We start from the raw sequence: 23,366 nt of genomic DNA, 5'->3' as shown, positions 1-23,366 counted from the left end.
GACATAGCGGGGACAGCAGGTGATCAGTAAGGTATTAAAAAGAATACTTTGAAATCTATACACTGCTGAAAATGACAATTTTAACCTTGCTATATTTTTTATGTAATCCAGTGCCTTACTAAAATATAACCTTTAATAAGTTAGATTAAAAAAGATCCTCGTGACACATTTTGCGCTCTCAGCTTGACAAAGCGCAGTATGCGCAAAACGCATCACCGAGGAGGTCATGGAGGTTTTTAATCCAACTTATTAAAGGTTATATTCTACAAGGCACTGGATTACATCAAAAATATTTCCATGAAGTTTGTTCGCCACCCAGGGGACTATCGGTGCAGCCTGACAATCACTTCCCAGGAGAATCTACACACCACTGGAATTTCAGGTGAGCTGTTCAAATGTTTTTTTTCCCTTTTTTCTCATATTAGCCTTGCTATATCTGTATGCACATGTTCAAAAACAACATATAAATAAGTTTTCCCATTTTTAACACCACTTCTTCATCCAATAACCGGTTACTTGTTTCCAGCACAGAATTGCAGTATAATGTGGAATTTCACACGGTTCAGAGGAACCAATGAAGAATTTCCTCTGCTAACAAAGAAATAAAAAATCTAATAGTAGTAGATCTTGTCAGCTGAAGGTTTTCTACTCTTACAAGTGACTTCAGTAGTTTTCTTTTGATGATTCAATAATGTTTAAAAGGGGTTCTCCGGGAATGTTTTTAAATGGCCACAAGCAACCGGTCCTAGAATGTGAGCAGGACTGGTTGCCTCCACTTGCAGAGCTGTCTAGAGTAGACGATGAGGGTGCTTCACTACACTATGGCGTTTTATATATACTACTTATTAGTAAGCATTCCTGTCAGGCTGCTCAGCCATGATAGCATATTATAGGCAGGATCTCATGATTATCATCTATTGTAGAGCAGAACAGTGTGTAGTCAGGCTGCACCCCCTACCCCATAGACAGCTCTGCAAGGGGAGGAAACCAGTCCTGCTCACATTCTAGGATAGGTTGCTGGCAGCCATTTGAAATCATTCCTGGAGAACCCCTTTAATATGTGATAATTTAGCAACAATGATACTGTAATAAATTAGTATTCTTGTTTTTAGAATCACCGAGACATGTTTATAGGCAGCTATTGAAAAAAGGCCACAAACTTACCATTAAAAGCCAAGGTTAGAAGATCCATTATGACAGAGTCGGCACCTTTTGTATACACCACTACCTCATTGGACAAAGGGTTTCGCACCACAACAGACATCCTTTTCCTCACAGAGTCAAATGGCAAAATGTGCAAAAGTTGAAATGCTAAAGGTCCTAGAAAGCCAAGCTCCACAATGACTTGGTCAGGAGTCCGAGACTGAAGAGTGCATTTGTAAGCTCTGGCAGCATGAACCAATGCAGCCTCATCCGGGGACTCTGCTTCATAGTAAAGCTCACACGTGGTGGGTTTATCAGTGGCATCACTGGGACTTGCCAGGTCTGAATTTTCCAACCCCTCCGGGGGCATTTCACTAGTAGCGTCCAGACTAATCTCTGAGGTAGGGACACCCTCAGTAGGAGAAGCCAGCTTCATTCTACTAAAGAAGGGCACTTTGCTCATAAAGTTGTTGGGCGTTTCTGAACTGGAATCTTTGCCGCCAGACAGTGAGGTGGAGCTCAGTTTCCGAACCGAGAACTTCTGAAACATCTGCTTGATTTCTTCAAGAGATTTCATTGGAGTTTTAATTAAGGATGGCATCCTTACCTGTCGATATAAGAAACAACAGCATTCTAAGACATGAGCAGGTACCCTCTAAATATACTCACCTGCCTCTGATAAATCTCTAATTGAGTTTGGTCAATCTCTTATCCCTTTAAGTTCTCTACTTCACGTGGATTAGGCCCAGTCAAATGTACTACATTATTTTAATTAGGGTGGGTTCACATCACGTTTTTCCCCATCCGTTTAACGTATACATTAAACGGATGCATTGGCATCCGTTCACCACAGAATTCCATTATAGAAAAAAGTATATATTTTTTTTTTTACCAATGTAAAAAAAAAAAAAAAAAAGAATGTGGTGTCCTGCATTTTTGTATAATTTTTTTTATTTTTTTCTAACGTATACGTCAAACGGAGGCACAAAATGTGATGTGAATCCACCCTTAGAATCCCACATCGTGTCAGATCTAAAAATATTTGTGAATTTGATGCAGAAACTGGAAAACCAGAAATTTATTATATATAGAAGGTCTTTCTGAAAAACGATAGGGTGTGGGCATATTGTGTTTTTTGTTGTTGAATTCATGGATCGTCAACATGAGCAGGTGCAAATCATGCAGTATTACAGTAATTACCCAAGATGTAGTTCAAAATCTTGACAAGAACGTAACTGGAGAGCCTCTTATTTATTAAAGTGTGTGTGATTTCTTTTATGATGGATGGACTGATAATGTGGTGCCCACAGAGCAGTGCAAAAAACATCTCAGCTCTGTGGGCAGCCACTTTAAACGGGTTATGCCATGAGTGATATAAATTTTTTTAAATCAGACAAAATAAAGCACATGACAATCTCTTTCTTAAAAAGCTAGAACCAGCCCTGTGCCTTACATGGATCCAAAAATCGAATTCATTCATTTTTGTTACAGAAAGTAAATGATAAAAGTTAACCAGTTCTTCACGCTGAGTTGTATTTAAATAAGATTTAATGGTGGCACAACCCCTTTAAACACAAACTGAAAAATGTTGATGAAGAACCAGTTCCAATCAGAGCTGTATAGAAAAACAAGGAGTCCTGGAAGCAATAACATAGCCCTGATCTCCACATCATTGAGTTTGTCTGGGATTATATGAAGAGACAAAAAGGGATTTGAGCATATCTACATCCTCAGAAGATCTGTGGTTTATTTCTCCAAGATGTTTGAGACAACCTCTCCCGTGTACCTTCAAAAACTGTGTGCAAGTGTATCTAAAACAATTGATGCCGTTTTGAAGGCGATGGATAATTCCAACAAATATTCACTTGATTTGGATTTTGTTTTTCTTCATTCACTTTGCATTTTGTTAACTGATAAAACAAACAATTAACACTGAACTAGTTTTGAAAGCATGAGGATTGTCCACAGTGATTATATCTGCTTATAAAGGCCAGACATAGAGGTCTTACAAGGGATAGATCACTATCACAACAATCGGAGTCTGAATACTCACCAATTCCCATTCTGGTAGTTCCCTTATTCCCTGCAAACAGAAAATGGCTGCTCAGCCAATCACTGGCTGAAACAGTGATTAGCCAATCAATTATTATGAGCCTGACTGGGGGCCTGGGAAGCTTCAGAACAGGAGCAGCAGGGGATCGGTGAGGTATATATGACTTTTTACAGAATTCTGAGCCTCTTTAAAACATTTTAGCCAGGCAACACCTTAAATTTTTCCCCCTCTTTTTTTGAAGAACTGTCTGTAAAAATTATAGAATTTCTTTCTATTAGCCATAAGAGAACTTATTGAACGCAAAATAAAACACAGATACCTACAAACCTTTTGGCGGGGTTGATTAGGTAAAGACACCACTACAGTATTACAGATGGCAAGTGCAAGCAAAAAGTCAATAATATAGGAAGACTCCAGAGCAGCTTTCCCAGCCTGACAGGACAAACGCACACAGCGAGGAGTGATGCTGCTAAACTTCTCGAGTAATCCTGGGTCTGGGACCACATCTTTCTCCTGTTAAAGAGATACAAATGTTTAAAGGGAATACGTTGTCAGAAAATGAGTTATTGCTTCAATCAAGTCTTTATGTTAAACATATTATTTAAAAAACTTGCAATTTTTTTCTGATTCATCATCATCTATATTTAAAAAAGCAAACTGTGAAATTGTGCCGTTTTCTCTGACAATTAAATCTCATAATGCTTGTTCTATAGAGATCACTGAAGCGGCTGATTGTCAGGAAGGAAGCGTTCTTCCCGACAGTTGGCTGCTCGTTCAGTGAAGCAGACCGTGCATGTACTTGCAGCAATCTCCTTCACTGCATAAGGACAGGGGATCACTATAGCGATCCCTCATTCGCATACAGAATCATGGCTTCTGAGCGGCAGATCGCTGTTTAGACCACACAATCTGCTGCTCAGAAGCCATGATTGGTGGTGCCTGCATCAACGACAGGATCACCCGACGAACAAGCGTTTCGCTCGTTCTTCGGATGATTGATGGCACATTTAGACGGCCAGATAACCGAGAACAAACGTTTGCAGGAACAGTCGTTCCCTGGACGATTATTGGTGCGTCTAAATGCACCTTAGGCTACTTTCACACTCGCCTTTCACAGATCCGTTTGAAACGCATTTAAAACGGATCTGTCACACAGCTGACAAAATGGAGATGAACGAAAACCATTCAGATGGATCTGTTTAAACGGATCCGTCTGTAAAGCAGATTCGTTGGTCTTGTTTGTTTCTGTTTTGGCTTCCGTTTAGCGGATCCATTTTGTATTAGGAAGGTGTGTTTCAAAGTGTCCACCCACTTTTACAGTGTATTTAAGTAGGGATTAATCCATTTAGGCTCTTTGTGTATTGGGAACATGTTGCCTGCACACATACGTCTGCTATTGAGGTTACTTATCCTGAAAGCGAGATGGAGAACACATGCCCAGGAAAGAAGAAGACGCCGGTATTGGGTCCACCTGATAACTTCCAAACGCATGACCAGAGGCGTATTTTTTGTCCTGTATTTGGAGCTTCGTGGTAATCCTGAATTTGTTTTCAATTATATGCGCATGACTATCGAGAGTTTTGACCAGCTAATGCAGCGCATTTCAACAAGCCTTGAAAGACAGGATACCCGCTACAGAAGGGCAATTAATCCTTAATCCTGCAGAGCGACTAATGGTGACAATAAGGTAAGGATTGTCCTATTTTTATATTTTTTGAATATTTATGTGCATTTTTTTTATTTTGTCACAGGTTTCTTGCTACTGGAGAAAGTCTTTCATCGCTGCATTACCAGTATCGGATGGGAATTTCAACGATCTCCGGTATAGTCCGCGATACTTGTCGTGCCTTGTGGGAGGTACTGCACGAGGATTACATCCCACATCCTACAACTGAACAGTGGCTTCAGATCGCAGACAAGTTTCTGCAAACCTGCCAATTCCCGAACTGTGTCGGAGCTGTGGATGGGAAACATTTACGGATTGTGAAACCTTCAGGAAGTGGCTCAGAATTCTATAACTACAAGAAATACTTTTCAATTATCTTGATGGCCAATTATCGGTTTGTTTCTGTTGACATTGGAGCTTATGGGCGGACAAATGAATCAATGGCTTTCAAAAAATCTGCAATGGGACGCCTCCTGTATTCAAAGGACTTTGGATTGCCAGCACCGAGACCTTTGCCAGGGACTGATGGACCTCCGATGCCATTTGTGGCAGTAGGGGACGAGGCGTTCCAAATGTGCGAGAACCTCATCAAGCCGTACTCTAGCCGCGACTTGAACCCTGTCACGAGCTAGACGACTTGTGGAGTGTGCTTTTGGCATTTTAGTTGCAAAATGGCATATTCTCACCAAAGTCATCAATCTTAAGGTTGAAACCACAGACGATGTAGTTAAAGCCTGTGTATTTCTACATAACTATCTTTTATCAGAGGAACCACTGCGCCTGGACCCACAAAAGGTTGATTGCACACTTACCAGGCTGCAATATCTGGGGTATCGTTCAACCCTTGCCGTGGCCCGAAAGAGGGATAGTTTTGCTGATTATTTTGTTTCTGAAGCTGGCAGAGTGACTTCACAGGATAATTTAGTTTAATTGTTGTTTAAAATGTTTGGTCTATAAAAATTTTTGGGTATACATCTTGTCTTTTTTTTTTGCTCAACACCAAGAACGCTTCTAAAATGGTGATATATTAAAGCATCACTCTTGTGAATATGCACAAGGTCCAGATACTCAGTGGTGGCATTTGCGCATGGGAGTACATAGCATATGTCGGAAGGTATCGGTCACGTGCAAGAGGCCTTAACTGCAGCATGTCCCTAGCGTATCCCTTATGATAATTAAGCTAGTCATGTGAGAACGTCATCTGGAAATAATTAACTAAACACTAAAATTACAATGCAGTGCTCTTTAGTTAATTAATTCACTGTGATGCTGATTCGCATGGACCGCGATTCCCACAAGGGCTCATGTGAAAGGGCACAAGATTGACCCATGATGTGCCAATCAGAGGGAATACGATCAATAAGGAGGCAAAAGATAGCTCATTATTGATGGTGCTACATGACATGTTCATGGTTCAGCCACCTTTAGCAATACGGCCGTTTTGAAACCAAAACTATCAAGGGCGTTATAATAAATGCAGAGTAGTGAGCAGACGGTAGTTTTGATTTAACTGCAACTGTAGTGCCAAAAGGTTAATAGTCCCCTGCTCCAGACAATGAAAACTCACACACACAGTCAAGTAATCTATAGTTTTTCTTTTTTATTTGCAGAAAAAAAATATAGATTTATAAATAACAGTAAAAAAAAAAAAAAAAAAATTATATATAATATATATATATATATATATATATATATATATATATATATATATATATATATATATATCTATATCTCTGATTATGTCTTGAAGGAGAGGTGGACCGTCGCGAGTTGGAATGTCCGGGGTTGGCAATGCTAGGTCCCCTGTCCTCTGGATAGGCATAAACATTACGGGCCCCAGGAAAAGATGCGGGGCAAAATTTTGGGGTGTGGAGAGTGGAAGGTTCTGAGGTGGAGGGGTCCTGAGCATTTGTGGAGGAGGGAGACAAACGAAGTGGGAGGAAAATAGTCGGGAGGAGAAGTGGAAAACGAAAGAAGGGAACACATGCTCGTGGGGGTGGGAATGGGAATGTTTGCAGGAATGGGAGTAGAATTGGGATGGGGGGTAGGTTTAGGATGGGGGCGGTGCATAATTTCCCACGACCCGTTCTCTATCATGTTCTTGAACTCATGCAACTGCCCAGGCGTCATTGAGTCCATCAAAGTGATTAGGCTTAGCCCATAATGTTAGTTAGGGCTGAGTTGAATCGCCGACTCCGCCCCCTGCCAGCGGCGCATCAAGTCATCACTGACTACCTTCTGATGTTCGGCAAAACCTTCAAGAGTTTCAGAAACTACCTCTATCAGGTCCACATAATCACTTCGACTGCTTCTACCCGATTTCTGCCTACTCAATAGGGCTCTGAAATTTGGTCAGAAAATGTAAAGCCCTATTGAGTGGAGGGATCAGGTAGGGGACCCAGATTGTCCTGAGCCGGTGCATGAGAGACAGGAGGCATGGGGGTGGCGATCCTTTCTGGTTCCGCCTCAAGAGGCGGCTCAGGCTCCTGAGTGCTGCTGACAGTTCTGTTGGGAAAAAAAAGGAACTTCAACTACAGCATCCAGGTTCTATGCTATGGCTACATTCTACCTTATGGAGACTGCCCGAAACAGAGGGGCAAAACGCAGCCCCTTACATTCAGAGGGACAGAACATTTGTCCCTGCGACTGTAGGGGGCTGCACAAAACTGGAGAGCCAAACGCTCCTCTGTCTCAAACAGCCCCTTACACTCAGGGGGGAGAGGAAATCAAATGCCATTTCCATTATTTTAAATAAATTGACCTTCTCATCGCCAGCATCCGTTGTAGGAACCTGAAGGCCTCAGTATGCATATATGGAGGCCTTGAGGTTGCTCCGGAGCCACTCGGGGCCTGAACCTCAAGGTTGTACTCCCTCTTGAAGCAGTCCCGGATCGATCGCCACTGAGTGGTAACCTTGTTAACTGTGAATAAACCAAAAACTAAATTAACCATGCGGTTAGGTTAACAAGAATATGAAGGTGTTAAAAATATATATTGGTTTACTTACCACATTCCCTTTGAGCCGCCTCAGAGATTCCTCAAGGTGTCAACTAGTTGGAAAGTTATCTCCCTCCAGAGACGCTGGGTCCGCTAATGGTTGGCATGGTGGGGTCGGTGTGGTCTGATAAAGTGGTACACGCCTCCATCAGTTGGATGAGGAGTTCGCTATCGATTTCATGGACAACGAACCCCTCATCTTCCCTGAACGGATCTCACAAACGGAAAGCCAAAACGCCAGTGTGAAAGTAGCCTTAACAGTCATCCGATTATCATAGGCAGGATTATAATGAAAGATAACACCTCTGTTATAAAACTGGAGGCAGATAGCACAGATTCCACCACTACAAATAGGTGATGAATACAGCTCATGCCCCCAACCCCCATAAACAGGTTAAAGAAGATGCAAACAAAGTCAACAAGCCATCTTTAGACACCAGTTCCATGTGGCTTATGTACATCATATCTATAAACTGTTAACAAGCAGACCAGCAGCTCAGAAAAAGAGGATGCCCCCATAATCGTGAACAGAATAAAATAAAATAAAAATAAATTAAAAAGAAAACAAAAAAAATGGTTTTAATTAGTAAAATAAATCTAGGCGATTCCCTTTAAAAAAATACTAAAACATAAATGGTATATGCAATACAAACGCTTACAAAGTTACACAAATGACTAATCCTACCATGGGGCTGCTAAATGCAATGCTTCTGGAAACTGGTGCAGAACCAGGCTCATCGCCTTCTTGCAGATCTGACCCGGTTGCAGACTTGTTCAACGACTTGTTGCTTGGGGTTCTCCGTACAGACCTTGGACTGTGACTTTTTGACTTGCAGGTTCCACTTTTGGAGGGGGAGGCACCATCCTGTATATCTTCATAGTGAAGATCAGACTCTTGATAGGTCTCTAGTCTCTTAGCTAAAAAATGCAAATGTTCATAATAAGCAAAAATTTGTGGGCAAGAAAAAAACATCCCAACACAACTCTATGCTTAGTTAAAGAACATTGTCATGTTGAAGATGGTGTCTGATCTGAAGGGAGCATATTATAGAGCTAGCAGAGTCGAAAAGACATGTATACAGAGATAGCTGTCTAATTAGAATACATATATATATATAAAAAAATTATTATTTTTTTTTCCCCCATTCATTCTTTCTATCTCAATCTGCTCAGCATCTCCTTCTCTATAACATGCTGCCTTCAGCTGAGACACCATCTTTAACGTAAAAGGTTCCCTTTAAAGACCAAAATTTTTTGTGGCACTTTTTAAAAGAAAGTATGTACCCTCTCTACTGTCACCATCTCTGTAAATCTCACACTGACGAGCATTTTTTTTAAACTGATGCAAAAAAAAAAAAAAACTATGGATGTCTATGGCACAAATCCGCTAGCAGATTAGGGACTTAGGAAAAAAAATCCATGGCCAAAAAATAAATAATTTATTATTATTATTACTATTATTATTATTAAGAATAATAAATAACACTACAGGCATGTACTGCATTTCATAATTCCCAAAAACTTACAGCTGTAGGTGGAATAAAAAAAAGCACCATGATAAGCATGTAAAGAAAAGAAGCAAAAACTGCAAAATTTGACACGAAGCCAAGAAAAAAAACCCTTAGGCTACATGCACACGACCGTGACGTTTTTTGTGGTCCGCAAACCGTGGATGCGCAAAAAACGGAAGCCACCAGAACGGAATGGGCGGCCCATTGTAGACATGCCTATTCTTGTCCGCAAAACGGACAAGAATAGGACATGCTATTTTTTTTTTTGCGGGGCCACGGAACAGTGCAACGGATGCGGACAGCAGACGGAGTGCTGTCCGCATCTTTTGCGGCCCCATTGACGTGAATGGGTCCACATCCGAGCCGCAAAAAACGGCGGCTCGGATGCGGACCCAAACAACGGCCTTGTGCATGAGGCTTTAATGAGCTACGTCAGTCTCATACTCCAATATAAGGCCATGAAGAGCATACCATGGTCAAAAGAAAGTCATGCAATTATTAGATAAGGCGATTTCGATACACCAGGGGTACTCAACTAGAAGACCACAGTCCGAATTTGCACCATGGTTGGTTTCAATTGTATCTGTGTCCTCAGGCCTGTTGTGCAGAGCCACAGACAGCACAAAACAGAGCATACAGACCTCCCTCCACTCTGGAGAATGTTGGATAGGCAAATATTATTTTTTTTTAAATGGCCGGCTCCTCGTTAATATAATTGCATTTATTACTTTCTAGAATTCTATAAAATATACATAAAATACCATTCTGTATAAAAACACTAAATATATAAAATATGATACAACACAGTCTCGGTCCCTCTATAAACAGTTGGTGCGGAGCTCACGCACCATTGCAAATTGAATAAATACCACAGCAGTACTAGCAGAAATTAATGAAGTGTCCCGTTGATACAAACTTTCCCGCTATGCTGTTCTTACAGTTGAAACGTTTCGAAACCGCACTGGTTTCTTCTTCAATGGGTGATTATATTTCTACCCACTGAAGAAACCAGTGCAGTTTCGAAACTATACTAGGATACAAATTCTGTGGTCAAAGAACAAAGACCGGGTTGTGAGGATATCAACCCGCATACGCTAAAGCAAGTGCCGGCACTAGCGCACGTATAAGAGAGACAACAAGCGCTCTACAGGACGAGCGAAACTCGAGTAAAGCTACGTATGTATGAGCCACTATTGTAAGCAGTGTAAAGTTTGGTAAGCAGCTGACATCGCAGTAAGTTTGATCATAGTATACAGGTCATTCTCAAAAAATTAGCATATTGTGATAAAGTTCATTATTTTCTGTAATGTACTGATAAACATTAGACTTTCATATATTTTAGATTCATTACACACCAACTGAAGTAGTTCAAGCCTTTTATTGTTTTAATATTGATGATTTTGGCATACAGCTCATGAAAACCCAAATTTCCTATCTCAAAAAATTTGCATATTTCATCCGACCAATAAAAGAAAAGTGTTTTTAATACAAAAAAAGTCAACCTTCAAATAATTATGTTCAGTTATGCACTCAATACTTGGTCGGGAATCCTTTTGCTGAAATGACTGCTTCAATGCGGCGTGGCATGGAGGCAATCAGCCTGTGGCACTGCTGAGCTGTTATGGAGGCCCAGGATGCTTCCATAGCGGCCTTAAGCTCATCCAGAGTGTTGGGTCTTGCGTCTCTCAACTTTCTCTTCCCAATATCCCAAAGATTCTCTATGGGGTTCAGGTCAGGAGAGTTGGCAGGCCAATTGAGCACAGTAATACCATGGTCAGTAAACCATTTACCAGTGGTTTTGGCACTGTGAGCAGGTGCCAGGTCGTGCTGAAAAATGACATCTTCATCTCCATAAAGGTTTTCAGCAGATGGAAGCATAAAGTGCTCCAAAATCTCCTGATAGCTAGCTGCATTGACCCTGCCCTTGATAAAACACAGTGTACCAACACCAGCAGCTGACATGGCACCCAGACCATCACTGACTGTGGGTACTCGACACTGGACTTCAGGCATTTTGGCATTTCCCTCTCCCCAGTCTTCCTTCAGACTCTGGCACCTTGATTTCCGAATGACATGCAACAGTCCAGTGCTGCTTCTCTGTAGCCCAGGTCAGGCGCTTCTGCCGCTGTTTCTGGTTCAAAAGTGGCTTGACCTGGGGAATGCGGCACCTGTAGCCCATTTCCTGCACACGCCTGTACACGGTGGCTCTGGATGTTTCTACTCCAGACTCAGTCCACTGCTTCCGCAGGTCCCCCAAGGTCTGGAATCGGTTCCTTCTCCACAATCTTCCTCAGGGTCCGGTCACCTCTTCTCGTTGTGCAGCGTTTTCTGCCACACTTTTTCCTTCCCACAGACTTCCCACTGAGGTGCCTTGATACAGCACTCTGGGAACAGCCTATTCATTCAGAAATTTCTTTCTGTGTCTTACCCTCTTGCTTGAGGGTGTCAATGATGGCCTTCTGGACAGCAGTCAGGTCAGCAGTCTTACCCATGATTGCGGTTTTGAGTAATGAACCAGGCTGGGAGTTTTTAAAAGCCTCAGGAATCTTTTGCAGGTGTTTAGAGTTAATTAGTTGATTCAGATGATTAGGTTAATAGCTCGTTTAGAGAACCTTTTCATGATATGCTAATTTTTTGAGATAGGAATTTTGGGTTTTCATGAGCTGTATGCCAAAATCATCAATATTAAAACAATAAAAGGCTTGAACTACTTCAGTTGGTGTGTAATGAATCTAAAAATATATGAAAGTCTAATGTTTATCAGTACATTACAGAAAATAATGAACTTTATCACAATATGCTAATTTTTTGAGAAGGACCTGTACAACAAGTGTACTGTTTGCCAAATATAGCAAACTGTGACTGCAAACTCACCCGATGACTACTGCGTGTCTTATGGAACCGTTTCAATAAGCGGCAAATTGAAAACTCTATAATTGCCACATTTGGATACATCGATGGCCATATCGATCTTATGGCAATGAGAACAGCATAGCAGGAAAGTCTGTATCAACGGGACAGTTCATTAATTTCTGCTAGTACTGCTGTGGTATTTATTCAACTTGCAATGGTGCGTGAGCTCCGCACCAACTGTTTATAGGGACAGAGACCGTGTTGTATTCTATTTTATATATTTAGTTTTTGTTTTTTGTTTTTTACAGAATATGGTGTTTTATGTTTATTTTATAGAATTCTAGAAAGTAATTAATGCAATTATATTATTAACAAGGAGCCGGCCATTTTTTACTGATTGTACTGAGCAGCTAAGTGGTATAGCAGGCCGTGCCATATTTCAGTGAACTTCCTTTCTTGATATTGTTACTTTTTACAAATATTTTAATCTGAAGCAATACAGAGAATCACTAAGTGGGGGGTGGGGGCACCAACATCATGTGGCATCACTAGGTATGGGGGGCACTTAGAGGGCATCATACTGTGTGGGGGCACCATTGGGGGCCTCATTCTGAGTGGGGGGACCTTTTTGTGAATCGGATGCGGATCAATTAACTTCAATAGGGCTGCAAAAGATGTGGACCGCACCTTGTGCTGTCCGCACCCGTATGTCTGTTCCGCGGCCCAGAAAAATAAAAATAAATAAAACGTCCTATTCTTGTCTGTTTTGCGGACAATAGGCATTTGAAACATACTGCTAGACCTGGGGAAGGGAAAATGCGGGATGCACAGTGCCAGTATCCATGTTTTGCGGATCCACAATTTGCAGATCACAGAAATGTGCATAAGGCCTAAATCTTCAACTGCCATAAGCTATATATGTTCTGCTAGAAGCTATGGTAGTTACAGGGAAAGAGCTGCAGCAGAAAGGACATGCTCCTGAGCTGCCAGGCTGAAGAGAATCTAGCAGAGCAATTGGAACAATGAATGGGGAGATCTCTGGACCCATGTGAGGTACAGGGCTGGTTCTAGCTTTGCTAGAAAGAGGTTGTCATGTACTATATGAGGTCTGATTTCCATTTTTTACATCCGTAATGGAATAACCCCTTTAAGAAGACCACTGCTTATCCTGAACAGATTTCCAGTTACAGATTTTCACTTTCATTGTCTATTATGCATGCTGGCCATCTTGAAGATCATTGACCCACCCATACCCAAGAAGACAAATTTTCAGTGCAATTTTGGGTGGTCATATCAATGAGGTTTCATTGTGTATGAAGTCTATGATGTTTAGTGAGCTACAGACAATACACTTCTTTAGGACATACTAGATGCTTCCAACAAGTAGACGTTTTAAGTTACGTCTAACAGGTATTCTCCAAGAGCACAAACACAATTTACATCAAAGACTTTATATCTGAGCCACAATGAAAAGGAGTTAACTACTTTTCATATGTAAAGACATACCATTGTCCTCATGGGAGTATTCCACTCCAGCAATGCTGCACCTTCGGAACACCATCTTGTTTTCAGTCAACGTGCCTGTCTTGTCGGAAAAAATGTACTGCACCTGACCTAGATCTTCACAAATATTCAGCGCTTTGCACTCTATGAGAGAATCAGACTTCTCACAGTAGAAGTCTTTGTCATTCTGGATGAAGTAGATCTGTCCAAGCTTAACAAGCTCAATGGAAACGTACAGCGAAATTGGAATCAACACCTAGAAAACAGTATATTAGTTCTAGATGATACAAGCATTGTTAATACCGTCAGCAGGTAAGCAGCATAACTATTAAATGGGTTGTCCAAATCATTACAAGTGATGACCTATCCTCAGGGTAATCCATCCCTATGTGATGGGCAGGAGTCCGACACCCCGCACCCCCTGCTGATCAGTTGTTCTTTAGTAGCTCTGGTGTCGGAATTCAAATGGCAGAAATACACAGCTCTGTCCGTTGTGCAGCGGACGGAGCTGGATACTGCAGGTCTGCTCCCCTTAAAATAAATGGAAGTAGTGCTACAGTAACTGGTTCTGTCCACTGCACAACGGAAGATAGGCCACAACTTGTTAAGCGTAGGACAACCCCTTTAAGGCCTCATGCACACGACCGTTGTTGTGTCCCGTGTCAGTTGTTCCTTTTTTCCGTGATTTTCTGCGGACCCATTGACTTTCAATGGAAAACGTGGAAAACTCGGCTAATGCACCGTTTGTCATCCGTGTCCGTGATCCGTGTTTCCAGTCAGTGAAAAAAATATGACCTGTCCTATTTTTTTCACGGACAATGGTTCGCGGACCCATTCAAGTCAATGGGTCCGTGAAAAAACACGGATGCACACAAGATTGTCGTCCGCGTGTCCGTTTTTTTCCTATCATTTGCATGGCAAACTAAACTTAGACTTATTTTACTTTCCTTCATGTTTGGAGATCCTCCAAAAATAAAGGAAGACACAGAAACAAAAACGGACACTGATCACGGAACAACGGAACCCCTTTTTGCGGACCGCAAAGAAATACTGTCGTGTGCATGAGGCCTAAGAGTGAATTCAGATGCTGCCAATTTTTTGTTTAGTCTGAAAACCCCAACAACATGTAGTAGAAAAAAAATTAAAAAAAAAAGTAATTCAGAACAAGCTGTTCATTTCCAATATCAACTCAGCTGTGGATATGCCACAGATTTTACCCTTTGCAATAAAATCTGCATGTAATATATGTGGATCTTGCAGCAGATTTGCCCCCAAATCCCCACTATGCCTGGACTTACCCCAACAGTTCATGTTAATGGTTTTGGTGCGATTTCAGAAAACTGCGACAAAAACCATGATAGTGCCTGGGACTCTGGTCTTGAAAAGCGCATTTACATTTATACATCAGATAGCAAGTGACCAAGAATAGTTTTCCTATCCTTGCTTTTCCCCACAATTAGGCATCTCTTCCAATCATGGTTTACACACTATGATTATAATATTATAGTGGTTAGATCAGGAGAGTATTACAGATGTACCTAGTCACTGATGCTCCCTCTTCCAGTGTTAAGGGCACAGTGCTTGGGGACATGTCACCACTCATGCCAGTGAATGGCTGCAGCTGTACACATGACCATGGACGGGGACATCACACTTCCAAGTCCACAGGGGAGCAGAAGCAGTGGGGATCAGGGTTGCCAACAATCCAGAAATTTCTGGACAGTCCATAAAAAAAGGTCCCTTTGCCTGTGTCCGTGAAAAAAATAGACCCGTCTCTGATTTTTCTTCAGGCTGGTGGTACTTGACTAGATTTTGGGAGGTAATGATCATCATTTTACAGCTCATATTAAATGCTGATAATTAGTTCTGATCAGTATATTCAGCTATATACAGGTATTACCTATAATCTTTATAATTTATTATGGTTTTCCTATTTGTCTGTAAAAACTGTTCGCTGTCCGTGATTTTGGGATAAGTTGTCAAGAAAAAAAGAAAAAAAAAGTCTGGTTGGCAACAGGAAAAGAGTGCTGGTAAGTTTCTTTAGGCAGAGCAGATTCCAGACAATCTGTACAACTGCAATGGAGGTCAGACAACCCCTCTATGTCTTTCACAACCTTTGTGTTTTAGGCCTTTGGTTATTGGCAGACCACTGGACTACTTCAAATGTCTGGTGGGTCTGAATGTAACTCTGCAAGATCATTTCTGAACATCTTTGCTCTGCCTGTAACAATACAGAGATTGTGCCATTGTAGGGAGTCCATCTGTCATTGTTCCTACCTTCCCAAGTGTTCTTTATACGACAAACAGAAATAAAGATGTTCCAACAATTAAGTTATCAATCACTTAAAGGAATAAAATCAAATACCTAAGAGCTAGCGTGAGAGTTAAAATACTAAAAAATACCTTTATTATTTTTCTGTAAATATGTATCAATACAAAGTGTCCAAAAATAATTTCCAAAAAAGAAAAAGAAAAAATTTATAAATAAAAATAAGATCTTCGTATCAGGAAGAGGATAATAGGGTAAAAGGGGTAAACTTTGCCTATTTTACCCTAGAAATTTCTCAGCCCAGGGTTTTCCCCTGATAGTCGAGGTTCCCTGTCCTCGTTCCTAGAACCTGGAAATTCCCTATCCAGACCTTACCTAAATATATCCAATAGTCATAGAATATACACGTACAGTGAGATGATTATAGTCTCTTGTTAGATATATGCAAAAATGTAGAATATAGATAAAACAAATAGAGTGACCCAAACGCGTTTCACCTCAACTTTGAGGTGACGTCACTACGCTCATCACATGGTCCATCACCATGGTGATGGATCATGTGATGAGCGTAGTGACGTCATCAAAGGTCCTTTTCCTCACAGATGAAGACAGAAGAGATGCCAGCTGCGCGAACAACTGCCCTATTTTACTATGCATTCTGTATTCAGAATGCTATTATTTTCTCTTATAACCATGTTATAAGGGAAAATAATACAATCTACACAACCTTGAACCCAAACCTGAACTTCTGTGAAGAAGTTCGGGTCTGGGTACCACAGTCAGTTTTTTATCACGCGCATGCAAAACACATTGCACACGCGCGATAAAAACTGAACAACGGAACGCAATCAAAACGGACTGCAATTGCGTACCTACTCGTGCGGGTTTGCCGCAATGCACCGGGACGCATCCGGACACGCTCGTGTGAAAGAGGCCTTAGTTTTGCAGTTAATAAAATCCCTGATCAAGAAAATGCAATTGGTGACAGAACAAGTGATTGTTTTTGTATCGTCCGTATAAAATTACAGGCCTTACAAGTACCACACCTGAATACCCCAAAGGGTTTTCTGTCCAGCCATGTGTCTTCTGTCTTGGGGCCAGTGTAGTGGCTATGGACCAGGCGGTCTTGTAAACGCCTACCCTTTCGATATGTAATCTGTGGGAAGGGAGAGATGGCCTTTGAGATATCCAAGTCCATGGTTAGGATTGGCCAATAAGTTTTTAAAATGGCTCTAATCTCATTATTGGCAACATCAAGGGCAGGGACAACAAAGAAGGCAGTGTAATCAGATTGATATACACATTTGATGTTTCCAATAATAAGATTAGAGCCATTTTAAAAACGTATTGGCCAATCCTAACCATGGACTTGGATAGCTCAAAGGCCATCTCTCTCTTCCCAAAGATTACGTATCGAAAGGGTAGTTTACAAGACCGCCTGGTCCATAGCCACTACACTGGCCCCAAGAGAAAAGGCACATGGCTGGCAGAAAACCCTTTGGGGTCTTCGGGTGTGGTACTTGTAAGGCCTGTAATTTTATACATACGACAAAAACAATCACTTGTTCTGTCACCAATCGCATTTTCTTGATCAGGGATTTTATTAACTGCAAAACTAAGGGCTGTTTCACACGAGCGGATGCTGTGCGTGGCATCCGCTCTGTGAAAGAGTGCCTAGACGCAATGCAGACTGCAGAGGCACGGAGCAGTAACATGACTGATAACGCTCCGTGCCTCTCTGTGAGATAAAGTTGTCACTGTGATTTCGTAGTAAAGAGGTCACAGAGAGGCACGGAGCGTTATCAGTCATGTTAATGCTCCGTGCCTCTGCAGTCTGCATCGGGTCTTGGCACTCTTTCACGGAGTGGATGCCACGCACGGCATCCGCTCGTGTGAAACAGCCCTAAGGGAGTTATCTACATCTGCCAGTGCACATGCCCTAAGGACTATATTGGGAAGACATTCAGGGAGTTTAGGTGGAGGGTGTGTGAACACCTCAACGATATTATTAAGCTGAATAACACACCTGTAGCTAATCACATCAATGAATATCATAGTGGTGATCTAAAAACCCTCCGTTTTTCTGCACTTGAGGTCGTCCCTCTACCCCCTTGGAAGGGTGACTGGGATCGAAGGATTCTCCAAAAGGAGACTGAATGGATTTACCACTTTCGTCCCAGTCACCCAGGGGTTTTAAACGAAAGATTGACTTTCACTTGCTTCCTTTGACATATAATACCTTTTTTCTCTGTTGTCTCGGTTTTCTAATTGCTTCTGCCTCTGATATCTATAGGTACCTCTGTGTTGGTTTATCGGTGCAAGAAGCACCTTATTTCTGGTGTATCACAATTATCACCACATCATTATAATTTTTTGTTACTTAGGATACCTCATTATCTAATAGGTTCCCTTTGTTTTTTTATCTATCCAATATCCACTTTATGTTGATTATATAAAAATAACTACATTTTCCCCCATGTGCGCTGATGGCCCCACTTTTGGAAAAATTAGCTAGTTTATAACATTATCCTGGGACAATTCAGATGTAAGCGATATACTATGGGTGAATCCTCCCACCTTCCGCTTTCAAATTACACTGCACGCCCTTTGAATACTGTTTGGGGAGTTTGCGTTCCACTAACAGGAAGTTACGCGATGCGCTCCACAGTTGCGTTCCACCGCACCGGAAGTAACTCTCCCGGCATGCGGAAGCTCCATGCGGCATCAGCATTTAAAAGCTGGAGCTTTTGAACTCAACCCATCAGCTCTGTATCTGCCGGATACACCGTGAGGGTCCCCAGCCAGTGAGTAAACCCTGTTGCACTTACCTATATCGGCATTTATCTCTCTTGAATACATCATTATTCCTTTGGTATTTCTGTTTCTCAGGTTATCCTTTGGCTGGGTTTGTTTGTATCGTGATTTATATTTTCCCCCACTACCGGCTCAGGAGCCAAGTATCATCCATATATATCTTACTACTCATAAAATCCCTACATGTCTCGTTTCTATTTTTGTCATAACCCCCTGATGAACCTCAAAGTTGAGGTGAAACGCGTTTGGGTCACTATTTGTTTTATCTATATTCTACATTTTTGCATATATCTAACAAGAGACTATAATCATCTCACTGTAAGTGTATATTCTATGACTATTGGATATATTTAGGTAAGGTCTGGATAGGGAATTTCCAGGTTCTAGGAACGAGGACAGGGAACCTCCACCATCAGGGGGAAACCCTGGGCTGAGAAATTTGTAGGGTAAAATAGGGAAAGTTTACCCTTTTACCCTATTATCCTCTTCCTGATACGAAGACCTTATTTTTCTTTATCAATTTTTTCTTTTGGGAAATTATTTTTGGACACTTTGTATTGATACCCATCTACGAAAAAAAAATAAAAAAAAATAAAGTATCGCATTTTAACTCTCATGCTAGCTCTTAGGTATTTAGTTCTTTATACAACACTCAATGAGCACCATTCGTACAGTTCAGATAGTAGGTTTAACGATTCCTGCTCACGGTGACCACTGAATGCTAGGTAACTGCAGGAGCAGTTGGGTCTTTAGCAGGCCCTGATCAGCTCTGCAATGAGGCTGTATTTCCCCAGTAACTGGAGCTAATAGGCCCACCCACAAAAACGGGAAAATAAATAAATATAAAAAATCGGGGGCAAAAAAAAATAAAATAAATATGTAATGGTAAAACAACCCTCAAAAAGGGGTGTTTTAGCATTGGATAAATGCAAAAAAAAAAATGAAGAATGCCACTACTAATCATAACCATAAAGTATATATTCCTTATACAAAAACAGACATAACTTTAAGGGGGCACAGCTTAAAAATATTTTAGTAGAACTTTGCGCTATTTAAAATAAAATATGTAAATAAATATACACATACATACATACATACATACATACATACATATACACACACACACACACACACACACACACATATACATACACACACATACACACATATACATACACACACATACACACACTTAATACTAAAATATAAATTATTTTAAAATGTCAAGCCCCATGTAAGGCTACTTTCACACTAGCGTTCGGGGCTCCGCTTGTGAGTTCCGTTTGAAGGCTCTCACAAGCGGCCCCGAACGGATCCGTCCAGCAGCCATGCATTCTGAGTGAATTTGGATCCGCTCAGAACGCATTAGTCTGGCACCGTCTGTCCTCCGCTCCACTCAGCAGGCGGACACAAACGGATCTGTCCAGACTTACAATGGAAGTCAATGGGGACGGATCCGTTTGAAGTTGACACAATATGGCTCAATTTTCAAACGGATCCGTCCCCCATTGACTTTCAATGTAAAGTCAAAACGGATCCGTTTGCATTATCATGAACAAAAAAAAAAAAATTGTTATTAATTTATTTTTTGTTCATGGTAATGCAAATGGATCCGTTCTGAACGGATCTAAGCGTTTGCATTATAGGTGCGGATCCGTCTGTGCAGATACCAGACGGATCCGCACCTAAATGCAGGTGTGAAAGTAGCCTTACTGACATTTTTTTTTATATAAGACAACAACAAAAAAAGTTATTAAATGAAAACGTGTCTGGTCTTGAACAGGGGAAAATAACTCGGGCTGGAATTGGTTAAAAGGAATGTGTCACTGGGAAATTACCAATTTTTTGAGGCTACTTTCACACTAGCGTTAATATTTTCCGGTATTGAGATCAGTCAGTCAGTCTCAATACCAGAAAAAAAACGCTTCTGTTTTGTCCCAATTCATTTTCAATGAGGATAAAACGTAACTGAACAGAAAGGAATGATCCAAAATGCATTCCGTTCCATTCGCATACCAGAGAGCATGCTGCAGGTTTCTTTCCGTCATGGGATGTGGAGCAAGACGGGTCCGGCATGACCCATAATGCAAGTCAATGGGGACTGATCCATTTAACTCTGACACTATCTGACACAATAGAAAACGCCTTTCAATGGTGTTCATGACGGATCCGTCTTGGCTATGTTAAAGATAATACAACCAGATCCATTCATAACGGATGCAGATGGTTGTACTTTTAGTAACTGAAGCATTTTTGCTGAACCTTGCCGAATCCAGCAAAACCGCTAGTGTGAAAGTAGCCCAAATCAAGTTTTGAGTTAAACATATTTTAACTAATTTTGGGTGGTTATTTTTTTTTATTTAATTTTCTACTAAGTTAAACAAAAAAATGTAATTTAACTTCTTGGTCTCTATAGATTACGGTACTTTTCAGCAGTCATCGCATTAACATCACAGGCAGGATTACAATGATAGATATCAGTCACCTACATATAGGTCAACGAGTCTACTCTAGACTATTGTGTCTATGGCCCTTGGTGGGTGCCGTATAGCACATTTCTAAATGATGTGCACAGCTCAGGAAAGATGGCAGCCCCCATGTACAGAAAACAGCTGGTGTAACTACTCATAGCTGGTTTTAACTGGCAGCAAAAAAATATAAAAAAAAATGAAAAAGTGAACCATTACCTGCAAGATGATTATCATTGTCCAAAACATATAGAAGCCAGCCAATGCTGGAGACAACCACCCCCCACTAGGTTCCGGCAGGATGAAAATTGGAAGTTCTGGATATCCTTTCAGCCATATTCCGTATCCTATTATTTAAAGCAATACAAAGACAGTCAGGTCTAAAATGAATATGATAGGGATACAAAAATCAACAAAATCATCCTTTTTTACACCAGGAGACGAGCTGAAGCGTATCTGACACTGCCGGATACTACCTTTCCCCACCAGAGCCAATTGACTATAACGGGACCCGGCTTGTTTCCGGCATTAGTGCTAGGACTCGGCCGGAGAAAAACTTTTGCTTGCAGTGGAATATGCAGAATCTTGGCACTAATGCCAGAAACTGGACAGATCTCCACCGGGTCCCATTACAGGCATGGAACCTGGTGGTGCTCCGGCAGTTTCTGCCTACACCAGATATGATGAACTCCGGCTGGCTGTTCCTCTGCTGGAACATTTTAGCGCTAGTGTGAAACTAGCCTTAGTCATTGTGGTCACAGGGGTAATAAGTAACGATTTGTAATATGCTATGATAAAAGCTGTAACTTACCCAACGCTCCGAACAAGCACATGATGAGTAAAAGCAGGACACTCCACAATATATCAGAATTCAGCTGCCTTTCCAGTTGGCTTCGCTTGTATCGGGGACCACTATTGTTCAGCATGGTTTTGGTATCATGTCCTAAAACAGGGTAACAATCATTGCAAAATCGTTCAGTCATAGTTATGCCTATATGGCCAACAAAGCTTTGTAGTATTTTTCCCCCCCATCTGTATTTTTTTTTCCCCCATGGATACTACACCGACCCATGCATTTCTAGGAGACCATGGCACGTCTGATTTTTATTTTTTATTTTTTTCAGACCGTGTGCCAGATCTGTAAATCTCAGCTCACGCCCTATTTTTGTTCATAATTGTGGATGAGAATAGTCCCTTCTATTGGTGGGAGTGAAAAAAAAAATCTTTTGGCCGATCAAAATACGGAAACCGCCGCGTGCATCAGGCTCATCTTTGCTCTTATGGAAAACAGAGGCTATGAATTGAAATCCTGTGGATGTTGCACGGCAGCAAATGTAAAAAGAGTGAGAGATGCAGTGTAAAGCATGGTGAAAAACAGAAGCACAGAATGACTGAGCCCTGACATTTGAATTAAGACTGGAGGTGGATTTCTGACACCAACTGAGAGGAGACAATGAAGATAACTCTTCATTAGGCCTCCTGCACACGGCCGTTTTTTTTTTCCCGTTTACTGGCCGTTTTTTGCATTCCGTATACGGAACCATTCATTTCAATGGTTCCGCAAAAAAACGGAATGTACTCCGTATGCATTCCGTTTCCGTATTTCCGTTTTAACATAGAACATGTCCTATTATTGCCCGCAAATCACGGTCCGTGGCTCCATTCAAGTCAATGGATCCGCAACAAAAAAGGAACACATACGGAAATGCATCCATTTGTCTTCCGTTTCCGTTCCGTTTTTTCCTGAACAATCTAATGAAAATGTTATGGCCAGCCCAATTTTTTCTATGTAATTACTGTATATGCCATACAGAAAAACGGAACAGAAACGGAAACAAAAAACGGAACAACGGATCCATGAAAAACGGACCGCAAAACACTGAAAAAGCCATACGGTCGTGTGCAATAGGCCTTATACAGTAACGCTAAAAAGCAGCTAAAACTGGGAAAATAGACAGGAAGTTAGCACTAACCACTTTGTATATAAGAAATTATTGTGTCACAGATTTTGACATGATCAACAATAAAAATTTTATGACAAGAATAAAAATTTTTAAAAAAAATTAAAAAATCCAGAAACTTCAATGGA

At 41.1% G+C, this 23,366-nt stretch overlaps 1 protein-coding gene across 1 annotated transcript in view; it reads right to left on the bottom strand.

Moving 5' to 3' along the window:
• The window catches only part of ATP10D (ATPase phospholipid transporting 10D (putative)), a 125,396-nt gene that overhangs the window by 52,808 nt on the left and 49,222 nt on the right, over nt 1-23,366 (bottom strand). The window contains exons 7-12 of the mRNA XM_044298832.1: nt 22,089-22,220; nt 21,497-21,624; nt 13,730-13,982; nt 8,545-8,777; nt 3,524-3,709; nt 1,165-1,750 (exon numbers count right to left, since the gene is read on the bottom strand). Coding sequence (XP_044154767.1) covers nt 1,165-1,750; nt 3,524-3,709; nt 8,545-8,777; nt 13,730-13,982; nt 21,497-21,624; nt 22,089-22,220 — 1,518 coding nt within the window. The remainder of the gene's footprint in view (nt 1-1,164; nt 1,751-3,523; nt 3,710-8,544; nt 8,778-13,729; nt 13,983-21,496; nt 21,625-22,088; nt 22,221-23,366) is intronic.

The sequence above is a fragment of the Bufo gargarizans genome, chromosome 1 (assembly GCF_014858855.1).
Source record: "Bufo gargarizans isolate SCDJY-AF-19 chromosome 1, ASM1485885v1, whole genome shotgun sequence".
Lineage (NCBI taxonomy): Eukaryota > Metazoa > Chordata > Amphibia > Anura > Bufonidae > Bufo > Bufo gargarizans.
Note: the sequence above shows the minus strand (reverse complement) of the source record. Positions and strands in the feature narration are given on the sequence as shown.